The sequence below is a fragment of the Ylistrum balloti genome, unplaced genomic scaffold (assembly GCF_031769215.1).
Source record: "Ylistrum balloti isolate Yb309-2 unplaced genomic scaffold, AGI_CSIRO_Ybal_v1 Utg369574, whole genome shotgun sequence".
Classification (NCBI taxonomy): Eukaryota; Metazoa; Mollusca; class Bivalvia; order Pectinida; family Pectinidae; genus Ylistrum; species Ylistrum balloti.
The window spans coordinates 145,411-167,360 of record NW_026781868.1 but is presented as its reverse complement, the minus strand read 5'-3'; the positions used below and the strand labels follow the sequence as shown (position 1 = coordinate 167,360).

Here is a 21,950-nt window from a genome sequence, read left to right as displayed (position 1 = left end):
AAAATCTGATATTGTACTATAACGTAGCGATATATCTATATGGTGTACATGTACGTGTATATGAGCTGCTCAATCACAGGACATCAGATATTAAGATCTCGACTATTTTACATTTGTAAAACGTATACTTAATGTGAGGTTATTGTAACAGGGTCAATAAAATCCACGGTTACCTTATTGTGATTCCATTACCCACACTCATGTGTACTGTATATGTTCTTATCTATGTATACTTTGTGTACCTAATTATACATACCACTTTTTATGAGAAATCCAGAGAGTTCAGACAATATAATCAATTTTGCAGTGTTTTTTTTTCTGTTTTGTGTGAAAACAAATCCAATGATAGCCTGAGTGGTGTTTTACTATTGAAAGAAAGAAAGAACGAAAGAACGGACAAGATTTTTGTTTTCTTTTGATTTTTAATATTTATTGTCTCCATGTCTAAAGACAACTGATAAATAAGACAAAGCCATCCTTATATCGCAACAATGAGTCGGCTTCAACAGAACAAAGGATGATTAACATTATATATGTACAATTCTAAGGTCCTCAGTATAAAATCTTCTCTCTACAGCACTTCCGAGAATGTTTCTATAATATCAAAACATGACTGTTAAAATAGAAATACATATATGATATCATCTTCAAGTTAGTCAAGGTCACACGATCCAAAAAAAAAGATCTCGTGAGATTTCAGGATGCCACGTGGCTTTGACTGACATAGAACATTTGGCTACAACGTCTCAAACCAAAATTCAAATAAAACATTTTATTGGGAGGTTACGTTTTGTTGTTTGTTTATCGTTTAACTTCTTATATCCGACCAGACTACTTCTGTTAGGATATATTGTGGGAAGATAATTAGGTTTCTAATGATAAACATACAGATTTGCTTTGAAATTTAAATACACAAATTTGAAAACGATTTTTTAATTGAAGATTTATCAAGCATATAAATTTAAATTAAACAAATTGCCGACGTAAAAACCAAACAAAACAAAATTATATCGTGAATTTTCAATTTTATGTTACAAACTGCACTTTATATGTAAATTTCTTGTGTAAATTGCACAATTATCGCGACATTTGAAAACTAAATTCATTCTTTAATGTGCCAAATAGCTATAAAGAGATCTCATCAATAACATACGTGTCAGAATTCAATTGTTGTAAACATGACAAAAAAATGATGTGAATTTGCAATACATGATACAGAAATCGGAATTGATTGAATTCGAACTCGGTTGGTTTTGACACCTTGCAGCCTAATCAATCTACCCTCACGTTTAACTGATCGAGGCACTGGGATTGTCAGTAATAATCTGTATAGACCCAGCTACGGACTCTACCTAGATCACGTGATTGTTAATGCAATGTTGATTTCAATAGCGATAATAAAACAACCCCTATATAGAATATTTCCGTCATATTATTGCACAACTGAACGGATAAAAAATATTTTATCATTTTTGTGACGTATTTTTTGCATTTAATTACCAAAAAGCAAGCTTCTGTTCATCTGTTTCTGCCACACGCGCTCTACGACCTATATGTTCTATAAAACTTCGATTATATATTAGTTTAATGTTTGGTAAGTTAGGTCACAAAGATATTGCTTAAACATTCACATCTGGAGATGAAATATGTGGTTTTTCCCGGCTTTCTAATGATAAATATACTACATAATGAGGACACATCGATAGCATTATGCTCCAGTATAAAACAGTAACTATCAATTAATATATAGTTATGAATAAATAGCACACTTGTCATACGCCACTTTCACACTAGAGTTTCCTTTTCATATGAATCGTCCGCATTTTCCGCCGCCATTATCTCCCACTGTCGCCATTTTTCTCGTTCCCATGCTGACAAACCTTTTGGTGGTGTTTCCCTAACGTCATTTCCGTGTCCACTTAACATTCCCAGAGGTCTCTGCTGCGAGGACGACACCTTGCGGCAGGACTTGGGTGAGTTCGACCCCGAGACTGGGGGCGTAGGAAGCAGCCATTGTGAGGGTGATTCCGACCCAACTGGACTGTTTGTAGATGAGGTATTGACAATACTTCCTATGCTGCAGCTACTATTTTGTCGCGCGTAATCCGGTTTTGGAATGGCAAGGCAGTTACTAAGGTTTTCTGAATGCGGTCGCTCTAGATGTGACGGTCTTTCCACATATTCAGAGCGAGGTCGCCTCAGTATCACTTCCGGGCTTGCGCTGTCCGACACTTTTACTTTAGGTACTCGTGAGCTGCTCGCTTTAGGTGTTCGTTGAGGACGCGGACTTGGGCTCCTGTCGAACCTTAATCTAAATCGCCGTCTCTCTCGCTCGGCGTTCTCACTGTTTGTTTTGTCATTGTCGTTGTTGGAGAAAAAGAATCTCCGACGCGTTCTCGGAGACATATTCTCGGCACTTTGTGAAGTGCGTAATGGCGGGTGCAATCCTGGCAGTCTCTGTGAAGAGTTGTTTATATCCGCCTCGCTGCATGGTGAATTTGGTAAGGACTCAGTGTCGTCAAACAGACTACTGGAAGTCGTGTCCGGATCGCCGTCCACACTGTAACACAATCAAACCGAGATTTAGAAATACTGACACAAAAACAAACGATAAATAATGTACATTGAAGTATCGCGTTGAACAGTTATACTTTAATCTTTCACGTAAGAGTACCAGATAATATCCTTGGAGATGAAAAACTTACCCAACATCATTGGCGAGCTTCTGAAATATGCGGTCTGCTACTTCCGGTTCCGTCTCGACGATTTGCCTAAGCACTTCGTCGTAAAGACCAGCAGGTACCTGAAATAGTGCAGAAAGACATTGAAAAACGAAACTTTACAAAGGCAGCATGTACTCTTACTCACTTTGGGTTTACGATGTATTAATCTTCAGGTATTTAAGTTTTAGAACTTGATGTTAATTTTGATTCAAGATATAGTAAAATGTGGCCATTTTCTTTCTTTTTTTCTACACAAAGTTTGACATTTGATTATTGTCTGTTGATACAAATTTCATATAAATTACCATATCATTGTAAAATTTCATACTTGGAGGGAACTTTTAGGACCTACAAATAATGTCAGTATAAACGACTCTTAAGACACAAAGATTCCTTCACATAGCTATATCATGACCACTTTGTGAAGATGTTATACGTATGTTTGTATTGAACCGTACCGTGATGGTTGATTTAACTGGGGCATAGAAATCATTACAGTATCTCTTGAAGAGACAAATCAGGCTGGCTAAGCAAGCAAGACAGGAGATACTTACCAAAAATATTGACGAGTAATTGTCCACCATCTCCTTAACAACATCTATAACTTCTTTACGCTCCTCGGCACGCTCTATACTTTCCACAAGGAATTCCTTCTCTGTCGGCTTACATTTGTGTAGGATGTTCGGTCCAAACAGCGTTGCCAGATTGTGTGAATCCATCTTGTTTCCCGGTAACTGCAATAACAGAACATAAAAATAAGAATATAAGGAAGCAACAGAAGCCAGCACCCCATTACTCCATTTATTGGTACAAACATATTTCATATAAAAAATGTATAGTAGTGCTGTCAACTATTCCAAAGTATCTGGTTCTGTTTTACATCGTGTCCAGTTTTGTAATATTAATCGTTGGCGGAAAAAACAGTGTCAGTGTTGGAATTCTAATTACTTTAGGGATGAATGCGTTGATTAAAAGTGATTATATATAGAAATTGTTCCTATCATATTCCACAATAAAAGGTCATCCAAGTGTTTGAGGGGATGGGACAGAGTTGAGTGTAATGTTTACATTGACTTCGTGTTAAGCTTTCAGGGTCAACGTTCCAAATCTGTTTGATCCCTAAGGGCATTGCATTTGTGTTCGATTAACATATTAAAAGATTCCTACATATTTTCTCTAAATTAAAACTTCTCACTTGGACGTTGGAATAATTCGGGACCATGTTACGATGAGAATTAGGAGACGTGGTACTAACACGGTACTTTCACAGCCCGATAGGTATGCAGATTCAGACATTGTTCGAAAGTTTCTTAAGAAAATAAAGTATAGTAAATCTAACAATGGGCTGTTCAGGAGTCGATCATAATCTCCACTATTGTATTATTGAGAGGCGTTCCGGATGAATGGTTCCGAATGGCATATATCCAGATGCATTGTGATGAGGACCAGTCGGATAAAATAGACAAATATAAAAAGCCCAAGGTGTATCGAATAAGGTCAGTTATATATAGATCAATGTAACATACACATGAATGACCCCGAACAGTTAATTAGATGGAGGAATGTTAATTGCTAATAACTGTAGAATTCCGTTTTAATACTGTGTACATAAATGCTGTTTTTATGTTTTTCGTTTCGTTGATTATATCGGTTAAGTAAACAGGCCATTTTGAAAGTGAGGAATACTTGTCGGTATGAAGATTTAGCTACAGTGTATTACAGAGAACATGTTCGTTTCTGATAAAATTGCATTACTCGTGTACCGTAAAACGTTGTGGCGTTTGTTGCGTCATTACTGACTGCATATTCATATATTTCTACTTTTGTCTCGGTGCGTTCTTCAATATTTTTAACATTTTCATGCTGTTTTTATATATGTTTCTATTTTAAGAATGTTTTTGTGTTTCCAAAAACGTGTTCTGAGTAAATTTGAGTCTTAGTTATATACTTAAGGTTTCTGACATGCCTTACAATGATAATGGACTCCAGTTTCTGTAGCTAGAACATCAATCATGAACATTCATCTTTGTGTTTTCACTAAAGATAATTAGAAAGTTCAAATGGGAATGTAGTGTAGTGTAGTAGGTGCACGTTTTTTAATTTATGGGACATTCCACATAATCGATAATGATAAATAAAAACCGACATAAAATAGATGACTGATTACAATCAATAATCAAAATAAACAAAAAACACATAAATACATTTTAAAAATCAAATATACAAAATCATTTTCTTTCTTACCGTTTCGTTATTTTCGTCGACAGCGTCCGTGGAATGAGCGTCCACGTTCGAAAGGAAGCTGAGAAGGGCAAACAGCGTGTCTCTGTTGGGCGCCGGAAGTAGATAAATAAGATACTTCAGGGATAAGATTTGCTCCTCAAAGGACGATAACCCTGTAAATTAAACCCAATATTAATACGTGTCAAAAGGTTAACAATACCAAACAAATCATGTTAACTATGGTAGTGTTCTGAGCCATATAGACGTTTCAGTGAAAAAAGAAATCATCTGTACAGCGAAAACATCTGCTAAATTCTGTCAATGCCCGGAATCAACATAACGAACATTTTATGGTTAAGTTTATTCATGTCAACAACAGATTCTAAAATTCATGAAAGCAAATACGAAGTAACCGTATTTTTATAGTAAAGTACAATTAATTTTGAACACTTTAAGTGTGTTTTTTAATGGAGTGCACCAAACCAGATTACTTCTTGACTTCGTTAACAGTGAATTGGAAGTGTTATAAGCTGTTTTGGTTTTGCATGCAGCAAAACTAATCCTGCATTTACTAAAATACAAAGTCTGGATTTATTGTGATGTAGACCTAGAATCTGATAACCGATTAAGCATTTGACTTCAACCAGGGCAGACTTTGTGGGCGGAGATTTTCAAAAGTATGTTTTCGGGCGAAATCAAAATCTATAGTCTTCCTTAATCCTTCAAACCCGTATATACTCACGCGTCAGAAACACAACATAAAACTTGTGTCAAACCTTGTGTTGATTTAGCTATACACAACAAGACGTATAATATTCAAACTGCTCGGAGGGGTGATGAGTGTTTATACAATATGTTAAATGCACCGTAAGAAACAGATACTGATAGTTGGTCGTTTGAGATGACCCACTTTGGTCACAACCGCAGGGAACGATTTAACCGTATGTATATACGTCCGGTTCGTTTTAATTTTAATTTCATATTCAAACAGTGTCACGTGTTACATTAAAAACTGAAAATTTAGCTGTTCAGCAGATTTCTACAAACGAGTACATTGCATGTGTATAGATCTTGCTGATATTAACAGGGAATTAAAAACACTATAACCTTTGTTTCAATTGTCATTTTGACTCCCAGAGTGAAAGCAGAAGTCCGTTGCTGTTTACAATGGTACAAGGAGTGATGTTTAAGTTGTTGAAGTGAAACAGAATCTTTACTTTTAAGGAAGTGAGAGATATTCATTCAAATATACAAATTATCACATAAACTTTTTTTTCACTTACGTCTCGTGGCAACAAGGGCTGAGTATAAGTCACGTGTTAGGAGCGGTTCCGGTAAATCCCGGAAGTACTCTTTGAGTAACGCCCCTACATCGTGCGGGTTGTGTGATTCATTTAATTTGACGTCTTTTCCACTATCGAATTCCTCCCGAAGCTGAAACAGAGAGAACCACTTTAATTGTCGGAAATTTAAGGAAGAACGCTAGAAATCCTAATAATGTTTGTTTTACAGCTTATTGACAATAAGATCCAGTTATGTAACATTTGAAAGCTGAAACAAGGTCATTTTTCATGGAAATGTTAAAATGTAATCCTCAGTTTCTTTTGGACTTAAGAAATTACAAAAGCTTTCATGATAAAATTAAATGAGTAACTGTTCCATTAAAGACAACTGTGTACTTTATGTCATCCTAATTCTACGGTAAAGGCACACTGAATATGATATAAATGTGAAAACACATTTTATATTTCACGACTTCGGTTTTGAAATCCAATATGTTTGTGAATCTAACTCTTTTATGTTAGATTGACCGGCATATAAATCCAAGGATAGAATCTGCGGACAGATTTACTACTGCTAAAATACTCACTAACAATCGCTATAGCAAAATAAAATTGTCTAAATATTTGTGTCAACACACCTGTTTCACTCTTTTCTTAGATGATCCAACTCTAAAAATTCCTAAAACCCGTAAGCCTGGAAAATAGAAAACAGAGCAAATGTCAAAATAAATCGGTGATAAAAACAACCTAGTGAAGATTTTTTCCAAAAACATGTTTGTAATAGGGTATATCTAGTCTGTGTGTCACTACGCACGTGAGGATAATAACACGTGTTGGTAAGAAACTGCCCCGCCCCCTCGAATGTGACAAAGCACCTGTGATCTCTCACGGGTGCTATAAACCTAGATTTGATGACAACCCTGTATTATCACTCCGGTCTAAGTACCCTATAACGACTTTCATTTCAAGTTTGATGACCTTTTTAGAAATAAAAAGTTTTTTTCTTCATTTTTGTCTTTGATACTATTTCACCACAGTTAACGCCCCGTGAGAGCTCACATAGATTGAATTACTAGTTTTGGGTCGTTAAAATAAGACATCGATATGATATATATCAAACTATATTTTTTGAATCGCTGGTTTTGCTCAAAGAAATTTCGAAAAACATCATCACTGATGACGCTCAAATAAAATTAAGGCTGATTTAATTAATTCGGATTAATTCTGAAGTTCCAATCTTGAAATTCAACACTTTTCTTGGCTCAATTATTAAAAACCAGGGTATTAAAATCAAACTTCATTTGTCTCTATTTCCTATCACGATTCAATATTTAATAGTTACATAGTTTTACCCTCCATTTGTTTATGTGACGATATAATTATATGAGATTTGAGATTCTATTTATAGACTCCGATATCCGTGTGTAATCACAGGTTTACTACACAATACCAGTAAGCAAGTTATTTATTGCACATAATAAAATATTAAACGACAGTGATGTGGGCATACAAAATTCGTATCTCGGGTGTTCATACACAGTGTGTGGAATGAAGATCATCGTTAAGTCATAAAGATATATCAATAAGAAGTAGGGATATGTAATGCAATCAAGAAATGATATGTTTGAAAACAAAACCATTTAAAAGAAAGAATCATACAACTTACCATACGTTTCTATATGTTTAAAACACGTGTTTACAATATGTGGCACTTGTGGTGAACCGGAAGTGTACTCTGTGTGTTCCGTTGGCAGACTCCCTTGTCGCGATGTGGATAACGACAAAGCGTCCAGAAGACTAGAATTATTGGTGTTCCGACTGCAGTCTGATTCAGATAAAGAGTCGGAACTGGGCGCCCTCTGATGGACAAAAAAAAACCGATAAGCTTTTAAAATAAAGATTTTTGTTTTTCTTTTCCCGAAAACAACAACTTCCATTTTGCTAACGATTCACATAAACTGTACTTTGATGGTAACTTTGATGATATTTGAGTGAGCTTTCCGATTTCATGATAAATCAGTTTCCTATGTTTGGGGATTTTTAATATCTAATATTATAAGAAATATCTTATGAACTGTTAACAGTCAGTACTTACTCTATTGACAGCCGGAGATAAACTAGATGTTCCATTTTCCGCAAGATTGTCCAAGGAATCGTGGGAGGAACTGCTGGATTTTCTGTGGAATAAACAATAGATTATATTTCAATGTAGCTTGACAAAGTATACTGAACGTGTTTATTCAGAAGGATAAACTTTGTGATAAAGACAACTCTGCCACAAAGGTTTAAAACATGCGATTACTGAATCCAAAATGAGATATTTATATGGCTTTTGATAAAACACACAACAATGGGTGTCCGCTTTTCCAGAGTTCAATTGGGAATTATTTTATACATTACTTGGATTTTATGGTCGAAATAGAAGTCAGTAACAGTAAGATAAACCGGTCCATGAGTATGTTGGTTAGTTTTAACCCACCTTGGCCCCCTCCGGTGTAAGATGACGTCATCTGACCGGTCTTTTAAGGAAGCAGCACTTTTGCGTTTTTGGAGTTCGGCATCATTGGCTATACATTTGGCAAGATGGATACCAAACACCATCCCCGAGGACCCGTTATCTGTAATATCAAACAGAAAAATAACTTTCCAGGACATCATATGCACCCTTAGTTTCATTTTCTATCTTTATAATATCAATATTTTTTTTTCATCATCCTTGCACTTCCAATGATTATTAAAATTCATTATAACCTTACTTTTCCGGGAAAGTGGGACATATGACTGTCAATGTAAAACGTCCACATAAAAATTGTTATATTAAACACATAGAGAGGAATCATTGTTAATGTCTTTGAACGAATAACGTCTGAATGAGATTTTATGGGAAAGAGGTTGTGATGTGACCTACCTAGACTGTGGTCATTATCTTTGTCCTTGACCTTGTCGATTAAGGCACTAAGGTTGGCCGAGCGAGCTCTCCGCGCCTTGGCGAAGGATAACGTAGGCCGTTTGTGCCGCCGGGTTTCCGTAGGCTCTGTAAATTAAAATTTGAAATTGAATTTTCATGTTAATTTCAGACAACATGTTTAAGTTGAAAGCTATTTGAAATGTCCATCAGCTTCATATTTTTATTGCGGAAAAATACACATTGTACATACAAGTAAAATCACCGTTTTTGTTATTGTCATTATCAATTTCACTTTGTCGATGATCATCCCCGTCATACTGTAAGATGGATTTGTGATCTACGTCATTGAAATGTACTCTAAATAAAACTTATAGTGAGACATTGACTACTAAGAAAAATATTTGTGTATCATAAATATGAGATAAGGACCGGCTCCCTTCCTGACTTCGTATCCGTGTCATTAGTATCGAAAACACCCCGGGGCTATCCAGGTCCAGACTCCGAGACGACGATGTTCACATCCTCAAGGGACATAATCCATCAACCGCGTCATCACGCTATGAAGTGTCACCCAACACCTTAAAGACACATAAACCGGCGGCCCGGGCCCCGGGGTCTCACAATATACACAAACCCGTGTCCTCGAGGATGCAAAATACATTTGTATGCTTGGAGTCTCCAAAATACACATTATAACCTCAAGGCATCAGAATACACTAAAAAATCAACATTCCCTGGTCCGGGGGCTAGGGTGTATAACATAATCCGGGGCCTCATACTTGGACAACACTTACACTACCAATATTTTTACAATACACAAAAATAGCCCAAGGAATATAATGAAGGTGTGATGGTGGGTTGTATTCCGTGACAGATTTGACTTATGAACTTCTCTAAAAAAAATTTATCCTCTCCATATAATTTTATAATTTCCCTTTCTCTGAAAAGGCAATCAGCTCTGATGTGAAATATATACTACGATGACACTTAATCTTACAACTAAATTGAAATACAATAACAAACCATGTATCCCCGAGACCTGTACAATAGTTTAAATCATTACTCAACATAACAATTAACTGTACTTTTTAAAACCTCCAATCATTTGTTGGGATGTAAAAACCACATTATAATAAGATAGAGTACAATTTGTAAGAAGACTGTCACTTAAATTCACATAAATAATGCAAATATAGTTACAGGATTGATAAATTCGCATTTAAATTTTACATTGAGCTGGAATGTGTTTTTTATATTCATGTTATTGCATATCACACAAAAAATACGCAATAAGTTTGATGATTTACCATCCATCATAATAAGACTGATAGGCGAATACAATTTTTTTCTCTGAGTGTTTTTCATTAAAAACGGAAGAAACACATTGTAATTTACGCACCGAAAGTCAATTTATGAAACTAACATACCGCCAATCAGTAGAAATGTAAATTACACAATTTCTTGTTAATAACAATGTCAATTTCTGCGCCACACTCGCGAATTCCGTGATCCATGACCTGAAGTTATTTATCAATCGAATCACACCGCAGGAATTTTGAACGGTATGGAAAAAATGTGTCCCTCAACCGCAAGTCGATACGTATATAGGTAAGTGACGATTCTTGTGACACGGATGTGCGCCAACATGTCATCTATTTCTAGAATGACACATTTGTTTTGTAAATATCGGTCAAAACGAGGAAAATGCCGTAATTTTGCTCATCATTTTCCATGATGTATATACCTTCACAGATGCCATCGGTGACCTTTGAAAATTCATGATTAAGGGACTTAAACAGGCATAAAGTTCAAGGCTGGCTTTGAAATACACGTAATATAAGGATTTGCCCGTAATTATATCTATATATTTATATCATAACGACAGTATGCATACATTGAAGTAGTGTCGGATATCCCTACATTTATTTATATAAACAAATTCCTATAGAACTGTATATTTAATTTATCGATATTGATCACCTGGTTCTATTCCACTTCCCCTGGTTCTCTGATTGCTTGATTACATATCGTTTTCATCTGTTGATTACTAAATATCGTTGATATCTATGAAAAAGTCCTAAATTAAACACCTCTAACGTCGATCAATACCTGCCTGATAAAATCAACGCGAAACCTTACACCTTTGTATCTATACCTTAATTACATTTATCACGTGATCAATACAATTGATAGACGGTATTTAAGATGATAACATCTATATCAATACGTTCACACGGTAAAACTACTGAAATATGTTTGATTGATGTTATGAAATAGGAAACTCTAGCGCAATATATCTGTATTTACATCACAATAGCTGAGTATTACCTTTCTCAACATAATCTGCTATGGAAAAAAACAGCAATGACGAGAAAGGACTTATCATATTTCAAATTTCTATAAATAGTTCAATCTAACCATATCCTTGCATATTCAGTCCGAGAGAGTGTTAGATGGTATAAGTAACAGTTTACCAGCTGGTAAATACGAAAATATATCGAGTTAAGAACTATCAAGAAAAATACCAAAACATTTCAACCCTTTTGTACATTTTTTGCTTCCGGAAATAATACATGAAAACATCCTATTTATCTGATTTCTAGATCAAGAATCTTAAACAGAGAACATTGGTCTCTGTCAGATAAGAAGGGGATCTATATCATTATGTATCGCTTTCGGCTAAACGAACACCAGCCATGATATCCCGCACATAAGCCATTTTTTATAAGAGTATATTGTAATCCGAAAGTTCAGGTTTGAACCTAGAGTTGTGTGGCTTATAATGTGATGTCATTTCAAACACAAACATGTTTGATCCATGTGGGCGTCTTCAGGATGACTTCACACCATTTATATATGTCTTTGATATCTATCTGTATGGCTCTTATCTGTGGACACCACAGCTGTCTGTATAGTGTATGGTTCTTATCTGTGGACACCACAGCTGTTGATGCTATTTGTCTATATAGTGTATGGTTCTTATCTGTGGACACCACAGCTGTCTGTATAGTGTATGGTTCTTATCTGTGGACACCACAGCTGTTGATGCTATTTGTCTGTATAGTGTATGGTTCTTACCTGTAAACACCACAGCTGTCTATATAGTGTATGGTTCTTATCTGTGGACACCACAGCTGTCTGTATAGTGTATGGTTCTTATCTGTGGACACCACAGCTGTTGATGCTATTTGTCTGTATAGTGTATGGTTCTTATCTGTGGACACCACAGCTGTTGATGTTATTTGTTTATATAGTATGTGGTTCTTACCTGTGAACACATACTATACAGACAAATAACATCACCACAGCTGTAGTTGTTATGTGAATTATAGGGTTCCTAACTTTGCGGTATTTAAATCGCGTTACATAATACTTAAGGTTGTTCTGACTTGACATTGTAAAAACAATTCGAGAGCTTAGGACCAAACATTCCGTAACACAATCCTACTAAGTATGGCACACCCCACGGATCGTGTATTGTGTACTGTGGACTTGTTAACAGTCAAAGCCATTTCTGGTCACTAATACAGTGGGCTTATGTCCACTTCCGGTCACTAATACCCTACACTTAGACCATAAAGCCCTGTCCGTGCAAGTTGAAGTGTTTACCGTGTCAATATACTTATTCGGGTACTCCACACCATTTTGTGTACAGTGTTGAGAGTCGAGTAGCCTAACGGATCACGGGTTGACATGATTAACGGATCACGGATTGACAGGATTAACGGATCACGGATTGACAGATTTATTGCACTTCGATTTAAAGTGTGTTTCGGATGCTGACGAAATTTGTTTAATTATATTAACATATTGATGACAAAGATCAAAGGAAAACTAGACAGAATTATTGCACAGAAATAAACAGAAAACAGATTAAACAATCATTTCTGACATATTTTAATGGGAAATAACTCTAATATAAATGACAGATTTAAATCATAAAAGAAAGAAAGAAAAATAGAAAGAGGAGGAAAAAATAAAGAAAGAATAACACAAAAATATATCACAGGCTATTAAGATTTTAGCTAACCAACGTGTACAGTTGATTTATCAGTATTTCTTCAAAGTCCGAATTTTCAATAAAGAAGTAGTAATTGATCCGCTCTCACCACTTCGTTAGAAGTCGATGGGATTTTTAGTGGATTTATGAGGACAATGCCTGTAAACGGAAGAGTACATTCCTTGATGCTTGAGGTCAATTAAGCCTGATAAATCACTATCATCCATCAAAATTTCCATTAAAGCCTACAATTTTAACGGAAATCCGTGAGAAATATTATTATTTATATATACACAAATAAATGTTAGTTCTATTTTAATGGGCGCAGAGGGGGTTTGTTCATTATTACTTATTATCAGGACCTATCATAACGTTTTATTACACACGACTCCTTAATTGTAATTCGAGAAATTTATGGAAGCGGTTTCTGTCATATTGACGGTCTATAATATGTTAATGTCCGGTATATATTATACCAAAGATATTGCTAGCACAATTTCTCTCGGCTTTACACTTCACTGAACACACGTTTGGTCTCATTCAAACTAGGAACACTGTTGAATACATCGTCCATGGAAGTTTTAGGCAAACGCTGCAGTCATTTGATGTCAATTTTTGTCAGATAATATTTAGGTGTCATTGTCTTACTATCAGATAAAGTAGCGTGACACTTAGTTCAGGCAGAGAACGCTATACCCGAAGCGTGAATGGACCCACATGAGTCGCCATTCTCACCCCTTGAAATAACGTGGGTAGAGAATGTAATATCACAATCTTACCCCTAAATATCAGCCTTTATACCACCGCACAAAGTTTTTCATGAACAACTGTATAGATTTACATTCTACATGAACGTACAATGGACCTGCTTTTGTTAAGATGATATATACTTCTATAAGCACCAGTAAAATGCTATGTAAACCCTTAAATTCATAGGACCGTATCGTTAACAATGCAAAGAGGAAATTTTAAAAGTAAGTCACAATCAGTTTATTTTCAGGATCAGAAAGTCAAACGGAACTCCTCGAATAATGATTAATGGAGAGATTTAAAGTTTATTTATGCTGAACAACAAAACCAGATAAACACACCATTCACACTTGAACGCTAAAATTGTTGACCGTTGGAGTGTCTGTTCCCACCTGTTATTCACAACTCCATAAACGATCATCTATCTCACCAAGATCAGCCATATTGTTATTGTTTACAGTTCTTCACTGGTAAACATGTAGGCGTGTCTTTATGTAGTATCATAATACGAGACAGAATTTTTAAGCTTTTTACTCTCACAAAATATTGGGGAATTATGAAATCCATAATTTGGTTATAAAAAGATTTTCCGAATAATAAGGAACAGTAAAGCTGTCCTGGCGATCCTATTAAACAGACTCATGTCATTTGATAAGCTAGTAACATATAACTGTTCTCTGGGATTATGGGAACACATAAGCGTTCTATCGGAAGAAAGGGGCATGCTGGTATTCTCAGTTTTCATGTAGAATAGGAAAACCATACAATTCCATTCAGGTAGAAGGAAAGGCTAGCTGATTCACTGATAGGTTAGGGACATGTCTCTGTTCCTGAGGAAGGAAACGGAGCATCTTAGCGTTAAATGTTTGGAGGCACAGTTCAATACAAGCGACCTATGATCATCTTGAAGACTACAACGAGACGTTGACGGCGCATTGGTAGCGACGCTGTTATCTACGAGATCCGCTACAGAATCGGATGTAGTGAATTAACATGTCGTACCTAATGGTAGCGGTCAACTGGTCAGTATTTACACCAGATGACCATCACTGTCCACAGGGTCAATGATAATTTACGTTGCCTTGTGTGAGTCACTGGACACTAAAACCATTGTTTGTCCAGTCGTGGTCAACTCAGATGTAATGTGTAGGTATTTCTTCATGGTCACCAACGTTACATGAAAAAAAAATATCTGCGTCGTCTCCTGACTGTTACACTAGCGCGTGTGTCTAGTTTTACATCGAAACCAAACGTCTTTATATCGGTCACTTAAGCTACAGGTCCTCCTGGTCCAATCAAAGGGAGTGTCTGACAGTTCGAAAAAAAATCCTCATCCATCTTTCCTTGTGTAAAGCGATGTGCTATAAAACGCCATTTTACTGTTGACTCGATCTGTTTCAACATTTACCATCGCGATGGGCTTTACCAGTTCGAACGCGATGGGCTTTACCAGTTCGAAGATTTTTAAAGATTTTAGTCATTTTCCATCCTACTTCTATCTAAAAAGTAAACATTATTAAAAAACTAAAAATCTTCATTCCTCTCAATCTAAAAGTATTATCAAATGTGGAGGTTGAATTATTCTGTGTCGGCTGACATTGTAAAATGTTCGTGCCGTCGGTTCTGTGGTAATTAGATCCCGATTAGTGATGTGAATAGCATAAAATCACCACAGAGAACTAATTTCCTGATGTAATTAAAACTTATCAATGGTCAATAGATTTTTATCGACCTCGTCGGACATGCATGATTTGACCATTTGATGGCCGGAAATTAAGCCACCTAAACATTATTTCTGTGAGAAAACATATCTTAGGTTATAATTAGTGACCCCTTTTAGATGTATGTAAATCACCGAGACAGAGGTAGATTATAGTACCGTAGTTACCCCGACGTCCAATAGAGAAACGAAGGGAGAAGGGGTGGTTTTAAACATAGTTTCGTTCTTTTCAAGGATATTTTCCTGGATGGGATTTTAACCAATTTAAAATTGAACAAACTTAGACCCAATGACTAAATTTTTATTAAGGGTATTTATGATAGCAAATTATTTTCAATTTTCGTATTTCATGCTTTGAGTTCAACCATCTGCATCCATGCATGTATAGTGTCGTGTATCGACATATATGTTTGTTTTATTGGAGAAAAGTAAACAATTAATTGCCATAAATATCCATCTGAATCTAGATATGAATGCGAGTATTAATAATTATAGATCTAGATCACATTAACATGTATAATGTGGAACTTTATGGAACATTTTATATCCAACTACTTTTCGTTTTGTGAATTTGTCGGTATTGTTCGGGAGAAACACGATCGCCCATTAAGTTAGGATAAACGATATCAGATGGACCGCGAGTTTCAACATATCCCTTGATGCACGTTTAGGTATACATAAGTATATAATATACGTATATTGTCGAGACAGGCTAGTGCAGGGTCATGTCTTCTGTACGTAAATTGAGCCAATTCGATAAACCTTCTGAAGAAAACACTATTCGTCTTTGTGGTTACAAATTATTTACAAACAATCGATGTACGTATTTGTTTACTTTCGTCGCCATCTTTTTGTGTCCCGACACTTTGCTCTTGATGACGTGTTCGATAGGAGTGTAAAACTTTGTGTAAGCGTGTCTTTTCTTAACAAAGCCATTTTCCTCCCTATTTCACAATTTGATGAAATCTGAGTCCGTGTCGGCCACGTCACAGCTTTTGTTATATTTAGTAAACAATGATAGTTTTACTTCGGGTTTCGTAGAACTTAGTGTGACCCTCGAGGAAATAACTCGTCCACGGGTAAGTTTCAATGAAATACGTTAATTTCGAAATACGACTACCCGCCCCCCAACAACTCCCCACATCCCGTTATTATTTTATGTCTTTTAAATGAGTTATTGAAATGTCATTTTATATCCATTTTGACATGTAAGTAATTGTAAGCAATGATTCAGAAATAGATGTTTTCGAAGGTTTCGTTCTTCCGCGAGGAAAGAGTTGAAGCAAAATGACTGATTTTCTGGTCCATGTTCTTAATTGTAGCTTTTAAAACAAAGCTGTCCCCTAATATGCCCACTGTGGAGTGTTCACAGATTATCACAACACGCCTGTGATGTAGCTTTATGTTATAAGATATTTTATTTGTTTACCTTTAGGTATTGTCACATTACATCCCAATCCCATATCCTGCAGTTTAGAGAGAGCTATTTTCTGTAGCGCAAGCCTTTCCTTTTCTGTCAGTTGGAGTAATGAGGTAGGTTTGAGCACAACCTTGCGCCCGCTGACACTGCACCACGTACAATTCTCCTGAAAAATACAAAATTATGTCATTTATTTAAATATTGACAAAAAAAATAATTCAAAAAATTAGGTTTATTGAATTCATTTTGATGACATTTGTTGCACCACTGCACGCACACTTAAATATCTAAACTATTCGTTAAAGAATTTCTTTGTGAAATATATGTCGTTCACGCGTGGTCTGTTGTCATAGATACAGGACTTCATGTCCTGGCGATACAGATAGCGCCCCCTACATTTGACGGGAATGTCACGGAACCCGGAACTGGCTGATAGCAAAGTGATAAACAGATGCACAACATAAAAACATTGTTCAAACGATGTAATGATGTACATTAATAAAAATATTCGCGCCGAAAGATATAAGTGCCACGTCGTACAGAAGTAAAATATGTTAAGGAGCACGGTCGGGTGACGATAGAGTCATTTAGTCAGTGACGCGTTCCACTCGAGTGACGATAGGGGGTAATATGTCAAGCCCCGTGTTAACATCGGGGAAACCGATTTGTTCAGCAGTTAACGTGTTGTGTAATCATAAAAGAGCTATAAAAAGCGAGCATCTTTTTCATTCAGTTTGCGACACGATGACTATTTTGAGACCACCGTTTCTTCTTTTAGACAGAACATTAAGATGACGGAGCGACATGCTCTCATCAGCTAGAACATAAATTTTCCTAATTTTGAATATAAAATTATGCAAATGGTCAGCGACATCAAAGAACATGTTTTGATGACGACTATGACTGTCATGACGGTCTCGGATGATCGACTGTATAATCAGGTCATGTATTTATTCAACCGTATCCCCGAACTTATTTTTTTCATTGAAATCACGAAGTTGTATCGCCTTCACATACCAAAGTTTCAAAAAACCGCTCCGACACTGTAACAGTTGGTAACTTTTTTGATGTAGACGATGATGACAAATTTCCGATAGCTTGTTTGAGAGGAAGGGATGAATCATCGGCGATCATGACGGATGATGACAAGGACATCACTCGTCTGTATCCCGAACCTTTCCATCCGTTGTACGTCTTATCTACTCATACACCGAAACTCTATAAAATCGCTCTTAACAGACAAAACTCCGAAATTTCTCACATAAAATTATACGGCAGTCTGCACGCATCATTGGAGTATTTATTTTTCCCGACAATAGAAGCGAGATTTGATGACAGTGTACGTGGGAAAATGTTTCGGATTTGTGACAGCGTGCCGTAGGAATGATAACATAGATAATATGGTATATGTTTGTATATTAATAAATAGTCCCCAAGGGCCAGATGCTGTATACATATGTCTGTTTACCAACCCGGACTTTTATGCCTTGTCTTCTCGTCATCTTTTCGTATAAAGGAAAATAAACACTGATACACTGTCATCATAAACAGACCCTAACTCTCAACCTATCAGCTCTTTTCAAACTTTTCCAATCGAAAAGTTTGAGGCGTGCATAACTTGGGGACAAATTTTGTTGTAAAGTCTTGAATTCAAATTTTGCTTTTGGCGGAATTTTACGAACGATTATAATTGATGTTTGTCTCCGGACGAAAATGACGAAAAGAATAGGCGGGTTCATCAGGTGGTAAATCAAAAGAAAGATAAAATGAAATTATGTTTTACCAATATTTTTATGCATGAATTGTTCACGCTCACCATAAAAGTGAAGGATGAAAAGGACTAGAAATGCACTCTCAGTACTTTGATAGGTAGACACCACAATATTGATGACGGCATAAATATAACGTTTACGGTTTATTTTCTAGTACTCAGTACATACATGCAAACTTTTATTCATGTGTTAAGGTAAACCTGACCTCTCCAAGCCAGCATTATACATATACTGCGTGGGAGATGAACTTGGAATCTGCCGGAAGGTGGATTTAGCGATGATATGGTAGATCAGGATAAACTATTTAAGAAAACAACTGCCGTGTTTTCATTCCGGCGTTTTAATCAATCAGTTGTGTGCTCTATTCAGTAACACGAGCTATTTCTATATATACAAGCACTGACGAATGGAGGAATACATTCAGCGACAGATTTCTCATGGAGCGCGATGTTTTCCTTATTTAACAATAGAGAAATATTCTTTGAAAAAACATGGTTCTGATATCAGTTGTGAATTAATTTTTCATTCTTGGTAAATATTTGTTTTGTAAGTTCAAGGATTGGCGCTGTACGCGTGTTAAGATGTGTATGAAGTGCTATGCAAGGGTCATTCTGTGTAAATCCGTAGTGTAGGTCGTGGGGATTATCTCTTGAGTAAAGCTGTAAAGGAAGAATTAATGAACACGCCTTCACATTGAAGAGTTCTGCTGTTATCCTTTGTATAATTAACTCTTGTATTATATGACGAGTTTTTGAAGGTCTGTCTTATCCTTTAGATAGCTGACAAGTGATAAGTCAAAATTGTTAACCCTTTCAAGTATACATTCTCTCCATTCATTGTTTGTTAAAAGGTTTGCAAAGTTAATCAAGTCGTTTGTCCCGCATTTTCTCTCCATGGAAAACTTCCACACAAACGCAAAGCGTAAATTGTAGTGAAATAAGCAATGTCTATTTCATACCCTATTTCCATCTGCTCAAAGCTTTAAAGAATTTTACTTCAAATTTAAATCAGTTTATCATAATTACGACTATAATTGGAGGTAACCTTACTCTATAATTTGAATTTAACGACGGATTTAATAAAACTCATGACTCATCGATGTAGTCACAAATATATATATAACCTCCTGAAGTGTTATGTGTAAAACGACATACAGACACTGTACTATAGTCAACGAAAATTTTTAAAATCCACACTCTGAAATATCTTAGTTTTGAACCATATATATAAAACAAAAACAACAAAAAGAGTTACACATCAAGTTTGCTTGTTTGTTTGTTTCAATTTCGACTGATGCTATTTAAAAATTTCACTCGTATACATCTTTATGGTGACATGATTTTATATATAATTTTATTTCAGGTAAAAATTATAAACTTTTTTTCATTACTTAGACCAAAATGGTTTTTCTACCTTTCGTCATACTTTGGTTTATGAAATTGACTAATGTACCGTTTCGGTATATATACAGATCTAGAATTGATCTAAACCATTTGTGTCGAAAGTACATGACACCCCGACACATTTCAATCTATGTATAGATATTACCTCTCCTATCACTGTAATACATTTCACATTCTTGAGACATTTCGGCAATCGGTATCCATTGTATGCTCGGAATGATAAATCGTATTTATTGATAATCTGAAATTGTTCAAACGGTTGCCTTAACAACGTGATCTTGTGTTTTGTGAAACTGATAGCGTGATTGAGAGCGTACTGAAAATGCAATGCATGCAGCGTTATATTACAAAGCGTACTGCGGAAACACTTCATCCCGAAATCAATGAATTGGGTTCTTTTGATCCAGACTAAGTTTAAGAAAATTGTGGCATGAAATATGATATATTTATCGAAGGTGAAAAATGTTATTTTGTAAATAACAAGGGAAATTTTGAATAGTAGAGGTCACTAAAAATCAAGTACGTCTTAGAAGAAACTGTCAAAAGTATGAATGACGAAATTAATTTGTTGCATAAATTAATATCTAGTAGAAAATATGATCTATCAAATCAGCATTCAACGTTCACCCTTGAAGTGTGATAATGAAGGCCTCACTTGTGGTGGAAATCAAGATGAGGTCACAGGACATGTGTCACAAATGTACAGATTTGGCTACTGGTACACATGTTTGTCCAGTTGCTCATCAAGAAGCAAAGTAAAGTCACGGTGCATGAATGTGCAATAAGCTGTATCACATATAGATATTCCCACCCTGTACTTCAGTTTCATCAGGGGCATATAAACCCATTGTATCCAATTTTAGGGGACGCGGTTGTAGGAGACGAAAACTGAATAGAACACACTTACATTTTCCGATCTTTACAGGCTGGATTTTACAACCTGCCATATGACATAATAAAACATAATTTAAATATTTTTTTATCAGTGAAGGTGTCTGATTTTAAAGTGCTCTGTTACAAGCTTGTAAACGACGCATACGATGTCAGGTTTTTAAATTTTGTTCACTGTACAGTATCGTGTAATGAAAGGAGATACGAAGAGATAGCGATCCGAATTCGGTGGTGAAGTGGGACACTTGTTTAGGTCATTTCTATTGCAATACAAACACCAGGGTACTTACCCGATATATATGTGTGTCAACACGTTGAAAGATCTGAAATGAAGATCTGAATTTAATTTCTAATGGGACCCAACCTATTTCAATTACATGTAAAATTCCGAGACCAAGACAAGATCTTAAAAAGATGTTTGACGTCAATGATTTTAAAGGACACATTTCCGCAAAATTCAATGGCTCCCCATACCTTGATTTCATCGAAACGAAAACATTTTATTTTGACAAGTCATAACGATTGTCATGGCAACAATTTTGTGTCAGAGTTAATTATCAATGTAAGGAATATAGTCGTTTCAAGTAGTGTAAGTATGTAAGGCGTTTCCGGATTATGGAAATCCGGTTTAACGATTTCAACTTTGGTGCATTCCAATTACTCAAGCGACCAAATACATCCATAACAAGATAAACAGAGAACGTGGAGACGCCACTTTATTGCATCTCACTTGAAGAATCATTGTTTAAAAATTTTGAATTTTGAATGCACTATTGAAATGCACGAGCTTTAATTGAAGTCAGTAAGGGTAAACAGAGACGCTCGCGTTGCTACCAGGATTTAACGACTCTCTAGTT

At 35.9% G+C, this 21,950-nt stretch overlaps 1 protein-coding gene across 1 annotated transcript in view; it reads right to left on the bottom strand.

Annotated features, from left to right (window-relative positions):
• Positions 1-402: 402 nt before the first annotated feature.
• LOC132565247 (uncharacterized) overlaps positions 403-21,950 on the bottom strand; it is a 39,120-nt gene continuing 17,572 nt past the window's right edge. The window contains exons 2-12 of the mRNA XM_060229886.1: positions 17,037-17,193; positions 9,138-9,263; positions 8,709-8,847; positions 8,325-8,406; positions 7,896-8,088; positions 6,868-6,923; positions 6,230-6,380; positions 4,968-5,119; positions 3,278-3,457; positions 2,706-2,803; positions 403-2,560 (exon numbers count right to left, since the gene is read on the bottom strand). Of these exons, the coding sequence (XP_060085869.1) occupies positions 1,786-2,560; positions 2,706-2,803; positions 3,278-3,457; positions 4,968-5,119; positions 6,230-6,380; positions 6,868-6,923; positions 7,896-8,088; positions 8,325-8,406; positions 8,709-8,847; positions 9,138-9,263; positions 17,037-17,193 (2,109 nt within the window). The 3' untranslated portion in view covers positions 403-1,785. The remainder of the gene's footprint in view (positions 2,561-2,705; positions 2,804-3,277; positions 3,458-4,967; positions 5,120-6,229; positions 6,381-6,867; positions 6,924-7,895; positions 8,089-8,324; positions 8,407-8,708; positions 8,848-9,137; positions 9,264-17,036; positions 17,194-21,950) is intronic.